This window comes from Vanellus vanellus, assembly GCF_965231255.1.
Source record: "Vanellus vanellus genome assembly, chromosome: 3".
Classification (NCBI taxonomy): Eukaryota; Metazoa; Chordata; class Aves; order Charadriiformes; family Charadriidae; genus Vanellus; species Vanellus vanellus.
The window spans coordinates 1,258,638-1,279,934 of record NC_138907.1 but is presented as its reverse complement, the minus strand read 5'-3'; the positions used below and the strand labels follow the sequence as shown (position 1 = coordinate 1,279,934).

At 37.7% G+C, this 21,297-nt stretch overlaps 1 protein-coding gene across 1 annotated transcript in view; it reads right to left on the bottom strand.

Moving 5' to 3' along the window:
• CFAP61 (cilia and flagella associated protein 61) overlaps nt 1-21,297 on the bottom strand; it is a gene marked incomplete at its 5' end in the record, with an annotated part of 116,424 nt that overhangs the window by 75,700 nt on the left and 19,427 nt on the right. Inside the window, 8 exon segments of the mRNA XM_082480634.1 lie at nt 5,987-6,121; nt 8,792-8,998; nt 10,207-10,284; nt 11,125-11,251; nt 14,938-15,077; nt 15,825-15,864; nt 19,024-19,211; nt 20,369-20,460. Of these exon segments, the coding sequence (XP_082336760.1) occupies nt 5,987-6,121; nt 8,792-8,998; nt 10,207-10,284; nt 11,125-11,251; nt 14,938-15,077; nt 15,825-15,864; nt 19,024-19,211; nt 20,369-20,460 (1,007 nt within the window).

Sequence of the window (21,297 nt, the reverse complement as noted above, 5' to 3'; positions counted from 1 at the left end):
ACAGGCACTGAAAACTTAACTTACCAGTGCCTTATATTCCAATTTCTTCTTGGATCTTACATTAACATTTACCTTTCTTCCGTGGTTAAGCTTCTCTTTTTCCCAGACTACAAACAGGAGGGCAAGTTGTCAGCCTTTTCTCATGTTCTGACCCCAAATGGTTTGCTGTGGTAGCACAGAACTACGCCCAGACAGTGTAAGAATACAGACAACAGACCTGCTTTTCTTAGCTTCTCATTTTTGCAACACCCTTCTAGAAGGTCCAGAGAGTCATGGAGTCCACCGGCTATACATTTGTAAAACAGTACACACCACTGATAATGGGACAGCGAAAGCTTCAAGACTACTTTGAGGGGAAAAGAGGACATTGCAAGTTTTGCTCAAAATGGTAAAGGAAAAATCCCTTTTGAAAAAGGCTAATGCTATTAAGACTAACTCGTCACATACGAATTAAGCAGACTTTACCATTCCAGTGACAATAGTTCGATTCACATAACCTGCCAAGCAATGCAAGTATGAAGGAGCAGGATACCACCTCCCACAGCTGATGCCACTGCTCAGAACAAAAGGTAGCACATTTTCATGCACTGCATTACTGAATTCCATGTACATGAGGTCTTCTCTTCAGATTCAAAACAGTATTTATCCTGATAAGGACCTCCGTGTGCTTTTCAGTCAGGTAAACCAACTTTCAACTAAGTTTCTTGAGGAAAATTTATAATCTCCAATAGCAGATTAAAGAAGGTAACATGAAAGTTATTTTTGTTTGGAGGTTTTGTGTCTTTTGGTTTGGTTTTTTTTTTTTTTTAAATAAAGGACTGCTGAGAAAGCACACTGTTTAATCATGCAGAAATGAAGTCATGGCCACTGAAGGAGTACAGAACTCACTGCTGTACAGACAGGCATTCTATCCCCAGGTCATTTCTTGGACATCTATCCAGCCATCCTGGCAACACTCAACTCTTGAGCAAGTTTAAAGTCGACTAGCTCAGAGAACACAAAGCTAAGCTGAGCATCTGACTCCAGCTTTTTGCCTGACTCTCCTTCCCTCACTGCTTCTTGTTCAGATTTAAACATTTCCTGTAATGCACCTGTAGCATCACTTGAGAAGTACAACATTAATTGAGAAAGTGTTGGGGTTTGTTCATTGTTTGTGTTAAATAGATTTATACAACACCGCATGGGCTTCTGCAATGCTTTAATATTTGTTGTCATCTTCTTATGAGCTATTGCAGAAAACAATTCTGAACTGTGCAATAAAACCTCACAGCTTGAATGCAACCATGAAATAAAAAGAAAATAATAATCCTAATAGCATGAATAATAATGAAAGGACAGAAACAAGAAAATAATTCAACAGATGTGTGACATTTTTGTTCTTCATTGTGGATCAGTTATTTTTGTTAATTATATCACCTTTTCTTCCCTTTTATTGATAATTACATGAAACAGATGGATAACAGAATGCTCCCAGATGGTGAGAAAGCAAACAAGTTTATAAATTGTTTATTTATGAAGATATCATTAAAAATTATTTAATTATCTATATAGTTTTCTACTCCATCAATAATTACATGCACCGTAAAGGCCAGCAGCACTTTATAAGATATTTAGTATTCTGTTGTAACCAACTGTTTTCTAATGTAACATGACTGAAATGACTGACAGATGTGCAAAACAATAATAATCTAATCTGGTTTAACACTGTGGGAATTAAGATTTTGAATCTTTGGATCTTCTGCCAATTGGCGCTTCAATACTGGTTACTGATTCAGAATACAGAAATCAGAGATTTCCTTTTGATTTGGAACAGCTGTAGAAAGTGTTTGATCTAATGAGCAGACAGGAGCTTTTTCAGGTCTGTGTCATGAAACCCTAGAGCATGGCAGATGCATGGCCTGATGCAATTTTCAGCTAATATGTGGAACCTATGATACGCTTGCTGCAGAGGCATGGGCTGAACAGGCATCCTGAAGTCTGGGCACTTCCAGGATTAAGACGCAAATAAGATCGTTAGCGTCTGTGCCATTCCAGAGGGCTGCAACGGGAGACAAGGGAGTTTAATGCCTCCCTCTCTGTGTCTTCTCAGTCAGTCCTTACCTGATTTATCCAAATCTCTTCAGCAGAGCAATGGGAGATAGCGAGTTTTGTAGGAACAGACAATGAAAATCAGCAGTAAAATGTATTTGCCATCTCAAGGAGTGGGGTAAAAACATTCTCTGTCATTAGTGACTGTTATAGGAAGATATTACTATGTTCATACAAACTGGCAGTCCTTTATGAAATGGAAAGGCACTGCTTGGGAAGTGACAGGTCTTCTGATGCAGAGATGAAGCAGCAGAGATGTGAGGGAGTGAAAAGGCTTGTGGTTGCCTTAAAACCTAAACAAAGCTTTAATAAAAAGGCCGGACAGAAACGAGGAACAATTAAGTTCCTAAACACTGTATTTCTTCATAGTCAGTCATTTTGACAATAAACAAAGAGGCAACGCAAACCAAAAGCTTGGCTCAAACTAGAAACAATCTTGAACCAGAAGAAATATCACAAGGACACAGGGAGAACAGGGTGGCTGGAAAGCTGCAGCTAGTCTTTCAGGTAATGGTAAATTATGTTTTTATATGATAAATTTCTGGATTTTAACAGTAAATCTTTCTACCTTACATCTAGCTGTCCCAGAGAGACTACAGGAAAAAGGACCTACGCTTTCTTAGACAGCACGAAATACAGCTCACGCTACCTGCTAAAAACAGAAGTGAGAAGGTCAGAAACCTGTGGCAGGGTGGCGCAGGGGATCTTCCCCTTTTTGATTTTTCCAGACACTGCAGTAGAATAGACTACACTGCAGTAGACTAGAGAGATTTGACAGAGGGACGACGAGAACAGGCTACTACAGACTTAACATTTCTGGTGCTCATTTGTCTGTAACAACCGATCCAGACCTGCAGGAAAACCACCTTTCCAGCACAGCCGAGATCCATCTGGACTGGCAACACATGGGAATTAGCTGAGGGCAACACTTTTCTGATTTAGATTGCTGCTTTTGCTTCTGGCTTTGGAGAAAGGAAACCGGAAAGAGTCCTTTTGGGTCCTGGTTGAGTTATCTGTACTGGGTCAATATTTATGAGTGAATCTCTTCATGCTCACAAGCAGGCTGGAACGTATTAGAGATACACAAACTGATTGAGCCCCAGGGCTCCCACTGTGCACTCTCTCTAAGATACTAAGCCACTAATGGCCTACAGAGATATATATGCACAAATCAAGAGCTCTGCTTAGACACTGAATGGCTGAGCTGCTCAGCCCCAAGCTGTTACCGGTGAAAAATAAATTTTGCAGCAAGAAAAGGAGAGAGAGCACGCACTCAAAAAAGGCTGGAACAAGAGGAAGGCAGGAAGCTGAAAAAGCAGTAGATGAGAAGCAGATGTTGATGGCTAGATATCAAGGGGCATCTTGTGGGTATCAAAGCAAGAATTTCATTACAATTATCTCCATCATAAGCAATAGATACTCAAGCAATTAATTAGGACAAGCAATCAAACAAAAATTTTACATTTCTGAAATTGACTTGCATTTATAATCTTTGTATTGTAGTTTTTGGTGAAAAAAATCTCACCATCATTGCAGAGCTATCTAAAACAAGAATTACAACGGTAACATGTTCTCCAGCTTCCAGGCACAAAGCAGGCATGGGTTAGTGTCAGAAAGAACTGCTTTTTAGTACAAGGCGGCAAAGCTGCCTCAGCTAAAACAAGCTTGGTGAGCTAGAATACAGAAATGAGGAGCAGTCTCAACCACCTGGAATTCCTGCTTGCCCAAAGCTCTACAGATCCTGCAAGATCCTGCCCCGTCTCGTATAAAACCACTGTAACAAAGATGATAGACATTTTCTCCAGGTGCTTGCCTCAGACAACTTCCCACTAATTCCTACTCCGGCCTCTTTGACTGCCTTTCACTTTTCTCCCTCTCTTCTCCACACTTTCCTTATGACATTGTTTTTCCATTTCCCCTTTACCTCACTTCCTAGCCTGCTAGCATCTTCTACGACCAAAACGTATCTCACCTTGTCTCACAGTATTTTTAAAGGTGACAACTCTCAGCTTTTCCATTTTGCAGAGTTGTCACATTTAAGTTCTTGGTGAGATATTTTGCTCTTTGCAACACAGATTGTGTCTTTCTGTTTACAGAGCGTCTGAGCAGGCCTTCTGATTGCTACAAAAAGGTAGAAATATAATAATTTTGTGCCTACTGAAATTTTATTATATTGATTTTATAAAGTACACCTCATTTTATTTGCAACTTAGCTGCAGGATTTTGCAGGAAAGAGCAAGATTATTGATGGGGATCAATCTTCCTTTCTGAAACGTTAGAGCAGGGAGAGAGCAAATGCTTTATGCCTGGCTACTACCAGAGCTAACAAAACATCAGAGATCTGAAAGCAGCACCAGCTTCTTACTTGCACGAGTATACTCAGTCCCCTATGGTAAGTAACCTCATAAGTTATAAAGCTTTGCCCAACGTATGGTGGCCAAAGGTCATTTCATTCACTCAACAGAAGAGTCAATTTAGCTTCGTATGGTTTCAAATTCTTGTTATTTCAGAAAACTACAGGCAGCAGTAGCGGACTAGCTTTATCCTCAAGTTACCACCTAGGGATCAACCCCAGATGTCAGTTTTGATAGAACACAGTCTGTCAAAAAATCTATATTTAATGTGGGCGCGTATGCATGGATACTTATACAGTGGCTAGCCTTCATTTTTTTCAGCAAAACTTTGCTAGTGGAAATCTTGCACATTTTATTAAACAGAAATTCATTAATGTTTCAAGATTTTAAACAATTATCTCACTACCTGCAAGTCTTGAAAATCCTCAGGAATGGACCAGACAACGGATTTGCAAGTCTCTTAAACATAGGAAGTTTGTGATTTTCCAACAAAAACACCAAGATGAGCTCGTTTAGTAAGAGAGCAACAGCTTACTTCAAAGATAAAATAGGAAACAGTATAAAGAAAAGCATCAGATAGTTTATTCTGTGGAAAAGAGGAAGGCAGGGATGTGCATGTTGAGGGAAGACTGTTCAACGAAACCGAACTCAGATCAATGGCCTCAGCCACGTTTCAGATTTTGCTTTGCCAACTGCTGCCTAATTAAGAGTTTTAGATGCCAAAAATTACTCACTAACTGTAAAAAGGACAGCACTAAAGATATTATATGGGAGCACATCTCAGCCAACTGGAAGTTAGTAGACAGACATAAAGCTCCCTAATTATGTTTCTTTAGGAAATTACAGCTACCTACTGAGAGTATCCATCACTGATGGTGCTTTTGGTAATATTTCAGCTTTGCTAGTTACTCTTGGGAGGAACCATCTTCACATGAAATTTCAGTTACTTAAAAATGTAAGACAGAATAAAGTGCAAGTTATTTAACAAATGAAATTTTAAGAGACTTTTAGTTTAGAACCTCAGGACTGCATGAGTGCTATGCAAATAAGAACAGTTTGGTAGTAAAAACAGACTTTTCCTTTGCTGTTAAATCATTCTTGATATTTTGACGTATCTTATGCATGGAAGAAACCTCACTTTGGGACTGGAAAAATAAAATTGACTTAAGCAGTTTTTATAGAAATAGTCAGAAGCACACCTAAAAACCAACTTAACAGGAAGAAGGGCTAAACAGTAAGTCAGAATATTTAAAATGTGTTGGGAGTTTGAAAAGTAACGTAATGAAAAAATACTGTTTAAATGTAAGCATTTAGTATGTAATTGTTATAGTTCAGTGATTGCTGTTTGTAATGCGTTTGAAATTCAAGCTCAGAAGAACCGACGGTCGTGTAGAAGCAAAGCTGGGATTGTAAGGGTATGGACACCATGTTCAATGTAATTAAGAAGCAACCTATCAACACTAAGATGGTAATGCCATCCCATCTGCCAAACCCTGCATTAGCTGGCACGATGCCTCTTGCCTGCTGCTGCTTCTGTTACCCACCTGATCCTTAGAGACCTGCTCTGATGGAGCATTTATGCCAAGCTCTTCCAGAGGATAGACAATCTGTCGTCTTGGTCGCACGGGAACCATGTAATGAAGGGCAGATGTCAGGGAATGGGCACAGGGATTCTGAAACTGAAAGACAGCGATCTATATTTCAGCAGAGAGAATGTCAGAACAGTGTATCACAGATGTCTGTTGTATGGCTTTGCAAATACAAAATTCTTAGCTCTGTTGGCTAAATCTGAGAGAAAAATCAGCAAATAAACAAACATACTCAGAGCAGAGGAATGAATTGCAGATAATTCCTGACACTAATGAAGATAATTATGAGAGTGATTACATTACTATCTCTGTGGGAATGACAGATAAACAAGTGGTTTGGTTTATGGGATTTTTCAGCACAAGTATTTTCCCCAGGAGGATATTTTTCTCCATAGTGATCATGAATCAGCTTGATTTGACCTCATTAAGCTATGTTATCTGCTTACTGCTAACCTTTGCTTGTTTGGCAAAGAATGGTTATGAATTTATATAGAAATTCTATACCGACTAAAATGTCAATTTCATCCAAGTGATAAATGTTAATAAACTGGCATAAACGTGAAGTGAACAAAACCCCTAATGCTAATGTGAATAGCATGGATCATTAGAAATAGCTGTGTTCCATTTATTACAGCATGACTGGCTCTGTCATAATTTATGACATGAAAGGGAAAAAAAATAAGAGAATTACAGGAAATAGGGAATGAACAGTAATGCAAACTAAATTACATTGAAGTACAGTTCCATCCACAAATACTGAAAAAACTTGACATTATTATGTTGAGAACTGAGTAAAATAGCACATTTACCACTTATTAGAAAGCAATGATAAGAAAGTAACTTAAAGGAACTCTGTAGCCTGGAAATAGACCAAACCTGGAATCATTAGAAGGATTTAACTTTTCTCTTCCATTCACTGCCATTAAACTGCATTTTTGTAAGTGCCTCTTAAGAATCTCAGAACCTAATGCTACACAAGGACATTGGTTCCTCAAGAGAACACTTAATAGAACTCCACAAAAGTGACGGAAAAAACATCCTTCTGAAAAATGTACCTATGTCCAACCTGTCAAAATTCCTATGTTAAAAACACTGGTGACTCCAAAAACACTTAAGTCACTGAGGACAGAATTCATCTCAGTCACCATCTAAAAGCTAGGTGCTTACTTTCGCTAGCCATGCAGACACCCTCCAGAGGGCAATTCTTTCTATCCTAAGATAGGCAGTTATGATCGATGGATGAACTGCCCTCTGGATGCACTGTGTTTTCTCCACTTATGTCGGCAGGAGCCTAGGTGATTAGGCTGGGCCAGATAGTAGCTTTAGATGGCTACACACCAATGAGTTGGCATGTTTGAAAATTTTACCTTGGGTTCCCTTTTCTGATGCGACTGATGAGTAGACTCACACATGAGTATTCTTGAAATAATCTTTTATTTTGCTTTCACAAATTACATTATGGGAAATGAATTTTCTCACATAGCATTAGGTTCTTGTGATTCTCCTGTGGCATTTGCAGAAACACAAGTAACATTTTGAATGATGATGAGGTACCTCGGTCCCACTGAGTTTCGGTGAAACACAGTCTAGAATACCTAAATCACTTTTGAAGAGTTCTTATAAACCACCTGGATGTGTTTTCAATATTGTCCCCTTGCATTTTCTCATGCTAGGTTATGCCCAGTGGTATCCTTCCTTTTTCCTTCCACACCCTCCAATTCTCCTGATTCTAAACAAATACCAGTACCTCTCAAAATTCATTATGCAGCTGAGTGGTGGTATGTGGCACAGTACAACTTGATCAGATTCTAATATTAAACTATGACAGGAAATACAAATCACTTAAATATAAAGATACTTTATGTGCTTTATACCTTGTCTTTTAAAACCTGATTGATAACTGATTTGCAAGTGACAAAAATATACCAGGTGTATTGGCATGTTAAAAGCAACTAAATAAAAACTTATGTTGGTCTAAGTTGATGAGTTGCAAGTTTCTTGTGTCTACACCTATACATCCAACACAAAGGCAAGAAACGAAATCAAACCCAAGCTACAGCTTACAACTCAGACACAGGGTCCTACTTAGGCAGGAGTGGGAACACGGGATGCTTGGTACTTCATCCTAGAACCGATCTCTTGGGAATGAACAGGACAGGGCAAAAACTTGCCTATCAGTACTACAGCACATTTACAGAGGGAGCTGACAATGCACAAGGCAACAGCAACACACAAACCTATGTGGGTAAGCAGCAGATATACTTCTCCCAGAAACAAGTGAGGAGGTAGCAAAAAATTATTCCTTTAGTGTGCTGCTCCCAGGGCAACATACTAATGCACATAACTTAAGACATCTAGCTACATTTAGACAACAGTTACCCTAGGATTCTCTAAATTCAATTGAGAAACAGACATTTGCAGAGAGTGACTCAGCTCAGAAGGAACCACCCCCCAGGAAAGGCTTCTCTCTCTTCACAGACTCGGTAAAGAGCCAAGGCCAAGTATGCTTCAAATTTCTGCTCCTCCACATACTTCCTGAAGATACTAGGTAAGTCTGGACTCACATGCACTACTGAGTGCACTACAACTAACCCTACAATACAACAGCTATGTCCATAAGTGCAGATTATATCATGCAAGAAGAAAAGAAATTAATTTGCTGCAGGTTGCTAAAAAAATTCCCATTTACAGCCATTCACAGAAGCAAAGAGAAAGAGTGATAATATTTAATATAAAAAATACAAATAACTTTCTTCTTACCTTGCCTTCTGCATATTGTGGATAAATAGGATAGTAAAGAGAGGATTTGTGGGCCAAGCGAAGAATCTCCTTTAGAAAATGTTTTGCGTAGTGACAAAATATAGGATTTAAGACAAAGTGGTAAAGATGTCCATGTTCCTCTTGCTGGTGGTGATTAAAATTAATAAAATCTTCAATGTTGTAATGTGATCGAATATACTCAATATCCTGGAAAATAAGAATTTGGAAATCAGTAGTCATGAAACAGCTGCATTTACAATATTTTAGCAAGTGCCAATGAGTTGCTTTCTTTGAATTAAAGAACTAAATTTGAACACTGAAATTAAGTGCTTTTGCAAGTTATTCTCAAAGCATACTGACTGAACATATTTTTCTTGAAAAATCTTTTCATTCCATCAAAAATCTATTCTTGCAGTTTGCCCACCTTTATTTACAGGGAATGCATATTTGACCCTTTCACAATAACATCTGATACAGGTTAAGACATTCACAGAGGGGGAAAAGAGAGAAGTAAAATACTCTGTTTTGCTGAGTTCAAGACAGAGGAGCCTAGGCTATCCTCTCACAAAACTTAAACTGAAAAAGGGGAATTCTACAGAGAAGAGCTGTGGAATAAATGTCCTCCAACAAGTCTTCCCTGTTGAAGTGATAAGGTGAGATTTTTACACATTCATATACTCAAGAGAAATTACTACATCCTCTTATTTCAATGCTCTTAATATAATTAAGAGTTATTTTTGAAAATGAGAGAGACTACTCTGTAGTCTAAAAACTGAGCTTTTATAGATGTTAACTGAGCATTACAGCTGTTGAACAATCTAAAATCTACCTTTTCAGTAACAGCAGAACACCACAGAAGTAAGCCTTAAAGAACATTTACTTTTCAAGAATAATGTGCAACATTGGCTTTTTTCTTTTACTCCATTACAGCATATGCTTTTTATTTGTTTTGAAGTTAAGTGTGTGATTCATAATCACTCAGAATCTACTCTTGGGGAAAAAAGTTAAGAAAGCAAATCTAGAAGGACAACTACTATTCTTCACAGTATGCATGGCAAAACTGCTTATTGACTTTGGAAATTAGGGGGCAAAACAAGTGATTACAAACATATTTAGAGGCAAAATGGCTGTGTGCTGAAGAACCAAAAAGAGATGAGTTCTGAAAGTATGCCTCCTACATCAGCATCTTGCAAATACCAGGATTTTTTTTTTTTTCCTGTGTGTCAATCATCATCTATAAGAAGGGAAATAATACAGTCTACATAGTCACATAAGAGAGAAAGAAAGTTTATAGAAGCAGTATCTTTTACATACACTTTGTTAGGAGGTACCTGTACAGTGGCAAGCATGAAACTCAGCATTTAGTGTTGAAGGCTATGCATTAATTTTTCATACAACACAGAAATAGAATTTACCATTTCATCTCTAATGACAGAAATGCCAACTACTTGATCCAAAACTTCTGCTATGAAAGCCTGTACTGGGGTCCCATCCTGCAAGGCAAAAGGGACATATGCACATTTCCTATTCCATTAAGTAATCTTTCTTTTTAATCATAACTGTGTAATTCGCCACATGATCACAGTTAGAGTACTTTCCCCCCAGTATACATTCTAAACACTACCTCAATTTAACCACTCTTCCATAGCTCAAGGCATAATGTTTAAACAGTGTATATGGCAGGACTCTTGACCACACAGAATTTTACTGAACTAAAGATTCAGTTAGGATCTAGCTGCTACAGGAGTGCTATAGGCTCAGCCAGTAAATTAGTCCTGGGCTAAGTTCTGATCTTATGAAAGAATATTAATTAAAACAGATATTCTCCATCAATAGTTGTATAAAATGCATTTTCCTACAGCTGTATGATTGGTAATGGTAGTGCTTGTTTTTTTGTCTATGTAGTGTTTTCCATCACACAACACAGATGCAGATGTTTCCTACTGTCTGATGGGCATATGTCTGGCCCCATTATGGGAAGAAAGAAGCCCTCGTGACAAAACACAAGTACGTGTTCATCACACAACCAGACATGCATGCAAGAAAAAGCAGCAACGCAAATTAGGCTGTGGATGGCCAAAAAAAAAATGCATCCAGCCTGCTTCTGTCCCTGCATTTGAGGAGTCTCCAAAGAAGAGGGTAGTTAGTATAGGACACAGGTTAGATTAACTATCAAGTCAGGCTGAATACAGCCTATACCAACTGTTGGTACTGACTTGAGTACCTACATACTCTCTATATAGTATACTAGTTCAGAGTAATGTAATAAATTCTGGATGTATTTACCAGTATTTACCCGTTCTCTTATACGTATATTTGCAACAAATACTCACTGGATCCCTGCGAGCCAGAGTAAATGTCTTTAAGTCATTCAATATACTTTCATTCAAGCTAAGGGTTTTAACAAGCATTTTCACACCAAGTATGTCATTGGTTGTTGCCCTTCTTACACTGAGTGACCTATTAAAAAAAGGAAAAAGTTCACTCTGACAAATTAAATATGACAATTCCCATGCTTAAGACAACATGCCTTCCACAAGCAGCAAACATCTTTTAGAAGTTGAAGTTGTTATATGATTATTGTTCCAAAAGCATACATTAACTTATTGTGTGATAGCATAAGAGATCACACAGCATCTACTTGAGACAACTCAAAAATGCTGCTTTAACTACTACAAAAAACTCAATCTTTATGTACCTACAGCCCAATCCCACAAAGCAATGACTATCCATATCCATAACCACAGATATCACTTAATCTTCATGTAAGAGGTAGCAGAGAAAGGAGGCAAAGAATCTTTTAAAATGAAAGTATAATCCATAACAGCAGACACACATGGGAAAAAAGAAAAAAGAAAAACACAGAGAAAGGTTAAAAAAAAAAAAAAGAAAGAGAAAATAAAACAGAGACAACTGTTATCCTTGGATATGATACAAAAGAAAGGCAATAACAAATTTTTCCAACAAGAACTAATTACTAACATTTGTGTTAGGCCTCAGTTCTTCAAACAGTAATATATGAGGATAATCTTACATGAATAAAATGCTTCTGATAAACATAAGATTGCCAATTAGTAATCACACAACAGTGACATCATATAAAAATGTTTCTGCAATATATACAACCAGCAACATGTTAGCTCCAGACAAGAGTATTCTGGCACTTATCTAGTTTACTTCGCAGTGACAGCCTACAGCAGCAGAGGAACTCTCTCACATTGACTGTTAAAGGCATTGACCCTCCTTGGTTAAACAAGGCTCATACAATAAGGACTTAAAGAGTGCTGTTCATGGAACTGAATTACAATTTAATTTCCAAGAATTAAGTTCTTCCACCCACAGTTAAAAAACTTGTGATTCATGTAGGGTAATTTCCATTCCTGTTGTTCTTATTTTCAATTTAAACTTGTATATGCTATTCTTCAGCCTAAGTCACAGTCACATTGAGACTGATTTTGTGGAACCTATACCACAACAATATTTTTAATGAACAGCACTAGTACCTTAAAAAAAAAAAAAACACCCAAACCTACCAAATATCTGATATGTTATGGGAAATTTCACAGCTCAATCTCATTGATCATTTTCTACTTAATTACTTGAGTGCTCAAAAGCATACATTTGATTACTAAACTACAAAGTAATCTTCAACTTCTACATAAGTGTCAGCTTAGTTTCCACATTTGTTAGCACAGTTCCACAGACAGTTAATTGCAAGATCAAACAAGTGATGATGATGACAAGAATGATCAGAGGGCTGGAACACCTCCCCTACAAGGACAGGCTGAGAGACTTGGAGTTGTTTAAGCTGGAGAAGGCTCTGGGGAGACCTTATTGGGGCCTTTCAGTACTTAGAAGGGGCTTATAAGAAAGATGGGGACAAACTTTTTAGCAGGGCCTGTTGCGATAGGACAAGGGATAATGGCTTTAAACTAAAGAGGGAAGATTTAGACTAGATAGAAGGAAGACATTTTTTACAATGAGGGTGGTGAAACACTGGAACAGGTTGCCCAGAGAGGTGGCAGATGCTTCATCCCTGGAAACATTCAAGGTCAGGTTGGATGGGGCTCTATGATCTAGTTGAAAAAGTCCCTGCTCATAGCTGGGGGTTGGACTAGATGGCCTTTGAAGATCCCTTCCAAGCCAAACTATTCTATGACGGTCAGCAAGACCAGCAACATGGTTCACTCTGCAAGCCATGAGCACGCTCTCTTCCTGCCACTCCACAGGGTTTTCTCCCCACCCACATCCAAGAGAAGGTAGCTGAGCCAGTAATGAACTACTTTTTAATATGAGGAAAAAAGAAAATGCAGAAATCTGATTTTTTTGTTTAAACAAAAATAAACAAAACCACCAAATCCACTGTGAGTATGAAATAGTAGGAAGGACTATTCAAGATTTGTGCTCATTTCTCTTCAAGCAATGAATTAACTCATTCTAGATGCCCAATTCCTTTGACTGCTCAGAGACCAGGATGCTGCTATTATTATTATGCTTTTTAGTGAAAATTGAGCAAAAGTATCCATTAAGCATTTCAGCCTATGCCTTGTCATCTGTTATTTTTTTCTCCTTCAAAGTTAAGTAGCAGACCTATACTTCCATTTGCTGCGCTCTTGCTTTTTGTGTACTTAACACTTTTTCTTATTCCTTTTACAACCTTTACTAATCAGTATCACATTTTGTGACTGTGCCTCTTCTGATTGTGCCCTTTCACGTCTTCATATTCCCATCTTCTTACCCCTGTTTTTCTTTTAATCCATTTTCTGTGACTTCCTTTTCACTCACATGCCTTTCAAAAGCCCTTGGTGCAAGTACAATATATCGATCTTTATTTTTTTTGTATTTTGGTTTTATCTAAGAGAATATCTGCTGCTGTGCACTGAGTTTTTTGTTCTTCAGAAACTTTCCAAAAGCTTAATCTTGTTTCTTCTATAGCTTTTCTGATCCTGAACCTCAACGACAGGCTATTTTTCCTTACTTTTCGGCACAGCTGCAGGGCCAGAGGTGGAAAATGCTAATGACCCTATTCTGTTCTCATGGAAGGGCTGGTATCATTTGGAATACACACAATTTCATCAGAATTGTAAGATTTTTTTTTTTTAAAAAAAAGCTTGATAACAAGTTTAATTTTGACCAAAATCACAAGAGGACATATGACTACCAATCCTACTGGTAGATTACTGAACAGCTGTGACTGAGATTAGCAGGAATTACTCCAGTGGCTTTTTCTTCAGCCAGCTGGATTCTTACATAGTACACAGAAGCCCAATTTCATCCCATGGTAAAAACCTTCTGCATAGGTCCAAGAGTAGCCAGCCAGTTCCTGCATGAGCTATTTGTATACCATCAAAGGTGATTAAGTATGCAATTAAAACAGAAGTATTTCTCTGAAACCATGCAATATTTAGCTACATTAAGACACACACAGAAAAAAAGGAAAATCACTAACTGTGCCACAGTTTAAGCTTGGTCTTTGGGCCAGTTTAGGGTTGTTGTATAAACAAAGCATTGGAAAACTCACACCCCCTAACGGAAGTCAGAGCAAGAGAGGTTTTGTGTCCCAGTTCATCAGTATTTCAGACTAGAGAAGCTACTTATCTGTACTAATACTCATCAGGTTAGTACTGCACATACAAATTTTAAATGAATCCTCTCGCTGCACTTTGTGTTTTTACTTAAAGGAAACTATATATAATTACTGGTAGTCAGAAGACTGCTTGCTTCTACATTTTTAATTATCTCATTTTTTGTTTCACTAAAAATCGTGTCACTAAGTACTTTATTTCACTGAAAATATAAGGCTATTTTCTATACTGTCTAGTATAGTGCTGTGTGGAAGATACATCTGAGTAGGCTTAGGATTCACTCCAGAACAGGAAGCAAAGCAGCTGCAGTAGCACTACTAAAGACTAAGTTACTTAGCTCTGCTCCTAACTGCTCCAGGCACAGTCCTGCGCTATTCAACTGTACTGTTTTGGGGACCTAAGCTACCATTCTTGCAAGATGTTGTGCCATACCATGCAGAATACCAGCTTGGTCTGAGATAGCAAAGGAATACCCATCTGGTGCTAGGTTGGATGATGCAAGTATATTCCATAGAAGTAGTTCAGAGTACATCATTTGTTGTCACAAGGCACATGACTCACTTGAGCAATCCTGCACGGTGGAACACATAAAGCTCATGACCAAGTTTGGAAGTACAGAAAGGGACAACCCGAATAAAACTCTGGATCAGATGGAACTCTGGCACATGATGTGGCACAAGGATGACACAGAAGTCTTTGTCCTGAAAAAGATTTGCAGACAATAAAGGCTCTTAGTGATCTCAACATAAGCTTTACACAAAAGCTTCTGACTAGAGGGAACAGAGAAAACAAACTGAATGCAGTGCTTACAACATGCATACAGTCCAAGTACTGCTCTACCTAGAGGGCTTGATGCCTGGGAAGCACAAAGTAACTAATGAGCTCAACATTAAGTTGGCTAAGAGAAACAGGTTTTTTAGCTCCCATAGTAAAGACTTATTAGTTAATATCCTGATGTTCCCTAATGGTCTTTTTTTCCCCACACCCTCTTCTTCCTCAGTAAACCAGACTATTTCAGTCGGAAGGGACCTACAATTATCATCTAGTTGAACTGCCTAGTAGGAACATTATCTCTACACCCAGGTCTTTAGGGCTAACATTTTCCCTTAAAAGGTCCTTTTTTTCTGCCTTACTATTCTTCTGCAGTGAAGTTTCAGGACAATGTATGTCTGTCTGGGATCTTTTGCATGTTTGCAGTCAAGCGAGACCATCAACTAGAGCTGTTGTCCCTGTGGAACATAAACAAAGGACTTCTGTATGCAATATATAAAGTCCAAAAGTAGCCAAGGAGAGGAGTCAAACTCCTCAGGGTAACAGCCCAGGGTAACTAGCCATAGCATACTCCTGTGAGTCACTGACTGCCTTGGGCATCACATCTAAATACTCTGGCTGACAACTGCACTACGTCCCATCATGCATACAAACTCGAAAACTGTAATTATACATACTGGAAAAAGCTTGAAAACATAATGCAAAAAATCCAGCGATCTGCAACCAAAAGTAAACATTGTTAAATAAAGTGTGTATGAGACAGATCCTATACATTTCGATATTTACAACCCTGTAAGTACAAGGAACATTTATTCACAGTGCTAATCACACAGTCCTGCTAGTTCATCATTAATCAATTGCAGATGTTGCATGATGCACATCAGTTGTTGACTTCTAGTGCCTAAAGCATCGCTATTAACAAGAATAAACCTGTATGTTTGAAATAATATGAAAACATTAGGCTCTTCACTGAAAGGAAAAAAAAACAAGCCTACTCTCATGTTGTTGACTCCAGCATTTTTCAGAAGTCATTCACAGACTGTCAAAGCAGAATTAGTATATAGCAAACATTAATTGAGGCTACAAACAGTTGTTGCTATGTTCCACAGTATTTTCACCCAGCACCAAGAGTTCTGTCATTATCCACTTGGTAAACCTATCCGATATACTTTATCGGACTAACAGGAACAGCAATACTTTGAAATTGTTTCTGAACATTTTACTTCTTTCCATTTCTCACCTACTGGTTTAGTGTAATTCCACTCTCTTTTCCATGGTGATGATGAAACGTGATATTTGAGCCTAAAAAGACATGAGAAATCTAACAAATCCTTCCTGTTTTTCCTATGTGTGAGGATATCAGAGCTCTAAACCCATCAAATAGAGTTACGCTGAAGCTTTATAAAATATTTTTCCACCATATAAAAACCACGTCTTTTGAAAAAAATTCAATACAGACATATAATACCCAAGAATACTGATAGAAGCCCTCCTCCCTCCAGACCTATCATTAAGTTCCCTATAATTATTTCACCAATAATATTACTGAAAAGAGAAATAAATTCTAATTAAAATATCTATGATTGAATGAAAACTTAAAAAAGCTGTAAATACAGATCTGGATTGGGGTATTACATATTCACCTATATAATACCTAATTAGGACTAGTTAATAGAATACTTAAGTGTGGGAAAAGAAAACGCCATTACAATGTAGTTTTCTGTTCTGTGGTATCCAGTACTTTCTTGGCAGTGAGGAACACAAGAATGGAGGTAGGAGATTTTTCAGGGGGCTTAAAAAGCTATCAAGTATCTGTAGATAAACTAGCAATTTATTTCCTTTGCGTTTCACTTTCAATGCACTAACAAGCCACAGAGCAGCTCTAGATTTAAGAGCTGAAAACATTTAGCAACTTTACTGGGTAACACAAATTCCCCAGTACCCTTGAGGGTTAAGATGCAATCATACATACACTTCAACCAAACTACTATTTCTGGATCCATGCTGTGCAGGGTCAGAAATAACTCCTTCAGGACAAGATTCTGAGATACAGTCAGGATTATGTCATTCCTTCGTTTCAACATAATCGCTTTTCTGATGTTCCTTCTACAAACAGGTGGATCAAGCAAACGCAAGCTAGAGAAGCATACAAGCAGAATATTTGAAAACACCAAGATCTACAGATTCCTCAGCTCTGAGAAGAGGATCTTGCATTAAGTGTTAATCTTAAAAGAATTGTTCAGAAAGGAATGCTGTCTTCCCCACAGACACCCATCTTGGAATCCAATCTGTTCCAAAAATGTCTCCAGGGAAAAAGAGAATGTTCAATGATAAACATAGTGAAAGTATCTTGAACAGAAACAACAATGGTGCATACAAAGGACAAAATGTCAGAAGCGGGCAAAAAAGTGACAGATCCTTATCCTAAGCAGGATGCTATGAGCAGAGAACTCAACAAGTCTACAGAGAGATTATTTCCCAACATAATTACAGACCACTGCTTTGAATTGCTATTTTAGTATAAGGGAGACATTCCAGAGTAGGTCCCTCACCTCAGTAGTGTTTTAAAGTACAGATATTTTATTGTGGAATAATTATCTTGCTTGAATTTTATTTTAGACTAGATTGTCCATAAATTAATTATTCTGGAATGGACTCTCTGCAGTATGATTATTCTGTGGTATACATGTTGATCAGTGTTTCTAAGTACAGTCACAGACGTCTAGCACTGCATTTCTCTTTTCCTAATAAATTCGAGCTATATTGCTCAGTAAATATGTACTAAGAGGCTATGTGTTTGCTTTGCTTTGGTAACTTAGGATATTTGCATTTGTAGCAGATTCAGTGTTTAATTCCTTTAGGTAGGCCCCTCCTTAATCAAGAAACAGCTTAATAAATAGAATTAGTTTTCAAAAAGTCCTGATTTTTCTTCTTAAAGTTTATTCCTAAATCTCCTTTAAGCCAGGTAAGTTCAGACGTTGTCAGTCACCAATGACTATGGAAAGATTTAGAAAGATTTTCTTTTTTCCCCAAAAAGTACTACAGTTAAAACTCATCATCTATACTTGCTATGGATACCTTCTGTCTCTACAAACTACATGTATTTAAAACTGTGGAAGATCTTGGGTGTGTTCAGCCTCTTTGTCTACTTTTTGTAAGCATCTGCATGTTTTAATCTTTCTTTCAGGATCTATAAACAAGAGTAGGGCTCATTTATAATCAGAAAGGGCCAGTGTTCCTGGAGAGGCTTTTGCTGATGTGGTGGATTATAGCTTCTCTCCAAGTGTGCAGAGAAAATGGGGGGGGAGGCAGGGAAGGTCTAAACCACATTTGTAGATATATTGTACTCCACCAGGATCTAAGAGTTTAAGGTCAGCAGCAGCGATCATTTTAAGATAAAAAGCCTTTGTCTTCTCTCTACTGTAGTGGATTCCAGAAAACTGAATCAGTTCTCTCAGTGATGGGAGACTGAGCGTTTAGAAATTAGAACATTTAACTGCAAAGTTAAAAAAAGCTTTATTGCCCCATGAAATACGACCAGTACTGTACCATCTAACTCTTTTTGCAGTTATACAGCTTTCAAATTGATGTTTCTTCAGAAATGGATTTCTTCCACAGTTTCAACTAACATTTTTCCAACGAAAATAAATTCTTAACTTTTTGTCCCCACCATCCTACTGGAGACAGGAAGTTGCAGCTAGAAGTTGAAAATTTCAGTAAGTTATTAGTGAAGGTTAAAAAAAAAAATGGAAAAGAGATCAGAGAAAAAACAACCTAACTGCAGCAAGTGCTGTCACTTTCAGATTTGTCCTAAAAATATGATATTGAAAGTTGTTATTAAGATTAGAAACATTGTAACTATGTATCCATACTTACCTAGTTTCATGTTTCTCATCAATACAAAACAGACGGATACTGAAAGCATTTGAAGCTCCTCTATACACCGGGTGAAAAGCACCTTTTTCTTCAGTCTCAAGGAGGGGTGTTCCTGAGGCTTTGAAATCTTTGCCTCTGACATCATCTAACAACAGTTCAGTATGGGAAACTGTAATGGCTCCATCTTTCTGCAATAATAGACAAGGGATCACTCACAACATTTCAGAAAAATTTTCCTTTTTTAATTAGAAGGTCTTGCACCATCCCTGTCTTATAGCACTCCAAGCACACACAGAGGGATGTACTTTTTACTTGTCACATTTCAACAAACACATAAGTTCAAGAAGGTATTTTTAATGTGATATCTGTTTCTGAAACGCTAGATAAAAATGGCCATTAAAAATATACATTTTTGCTGAAGAGCAATATATTGACAAACTAATAGTTACCATTACAGTCCCTTTGTAAGGCAACAAAATATTTACCTTTCAGAAATGTTTCTACATATAGAAAAAATTTGTTTCCAGATGAGTATTGAAAATATGCGAAAGTTGAAAACGTGTTATGTTAAAGCAAGTGGGATCAGACAATATTGTGGAAATGGAAATGAACAGTAATGGGAAGAAAACCAGAGTAGCTTTTACACAGCACCAAGAGAGAGACTAGAAGACAGATGCAATTGTTTAAAGCTTCTTGGGATAAATTCTCTGCTGATTTATGCTGCATCAATACATTTCACAGTAATGGTCTTTTATCAAGTCAAGCTTTACTCAACAGAAGAGACACAGATAGAACACACACCCTTTACCTTCTACAAATTACAAGGGAAAAGTGAAGCTATTTCACCGCTTTTCAGCTTTGGTAGCTTTCCAGCAGTAGCAGATTTTTAGCTCAGTAACACAGTCAAGTCAAAATCTTAGGACTCGCAGATCTTCTGATTAAGATGACTCTTGCTCTGTCTGTTACAAGAATGTTCTCTCCATATCTGCAGAGGAGCCCACTCAAAGCTATGCTTCCACATGCCTTTACTCAGCAGCAGACCTGCACAAACAGGTCCCCACCCTTTATCTCTTCTCAGTGCCACTTTATTCCCACCCCTGTTGCTCTCTGGCTGTTTATGTGGAACTCGATGGGAAAACTCATCTGATTAATAACTCTAACCACCTCCATCCAGATCCTAGCTAGAGCAGCTTCTCATCTACACACAACAGCAGATATAAGTAGGGGCCCATGCAGAGGACAGTGCAGGAGTGGAAATAATAAGCATTGCTTGTCCTTATAGCCTCTACCTTTGCTTCAAACTAGCTTTTAAAGTTATCAGCATTGATGTGTTCAGTGGTATTACCTGCACAGCTGCATCCTGATCATTAACACGTTCAAAGTTTTGAGATGAAACAGACTCTGTTTCTTGACTTGCTTTGTTGCTTTTATCTTCATCTGAGTAATGAAAAAGAATAAATGCATCAGGCTTAAAAATGCAAGCTTAACCCTCAGAATTCACAGCAATAACTAAAGAGTGCGCCAGACTACATCTACTGAAAGGTTTATTTATTAACAGCCACAGTTGAAATAGATCCTCCTAGAACTTGATTGGACTATTTGATCTCAAGGAAAAAAAATCAGAGAATTGGTTTTAAAATAAGAATTGAACAAGGCGCAGTTTAGAAGCAATTCCTAACTCTTGTATTATACGTAACTAATTTTTACCCTATCTGAAGAGAAAAATGAGTCATTAGCGTATTGACTGGTATCTTAAACCCTGTGCTTGTTGCTAACTTGTTTTCTGATGATCATAAAGATGAGCAAGGGCTCCTGATTATCAGAGTAGTTCTCTTAACAGAACTGAAATTCAGAATAAGTCTTAGTCAAGCTAGAACCCTTACTTATTGGTACAAGCAGGGACAAGCAACAGGGATTTAAATTCCCTTTTCAGTTGCTAAACCTAACTAGCTCTCTAAAGCCTGCTTTACTTATAAAAGGTGTTTACTCTTTCAATCTTTGTCAGTTTGTCTATTTCCTCTGTTCCTTCAGATTTAAGAATCTCTGCATGACAGATCATGCTACCATCCTCAGTAATGTTATAGTAACACTCTAGTCTAGTTCATTCCAACCCAAGTAATAATATTTCTGCGGGAAAACAGATAACTAAGGGGATGGATGAAATTACCTGTAGCCATCTGATGAATAAATATTTAAACATTGACTGCTGTGATGCATACATATACAATGCTATGTATACACTTTTATATTTATATATACACATATATACACACA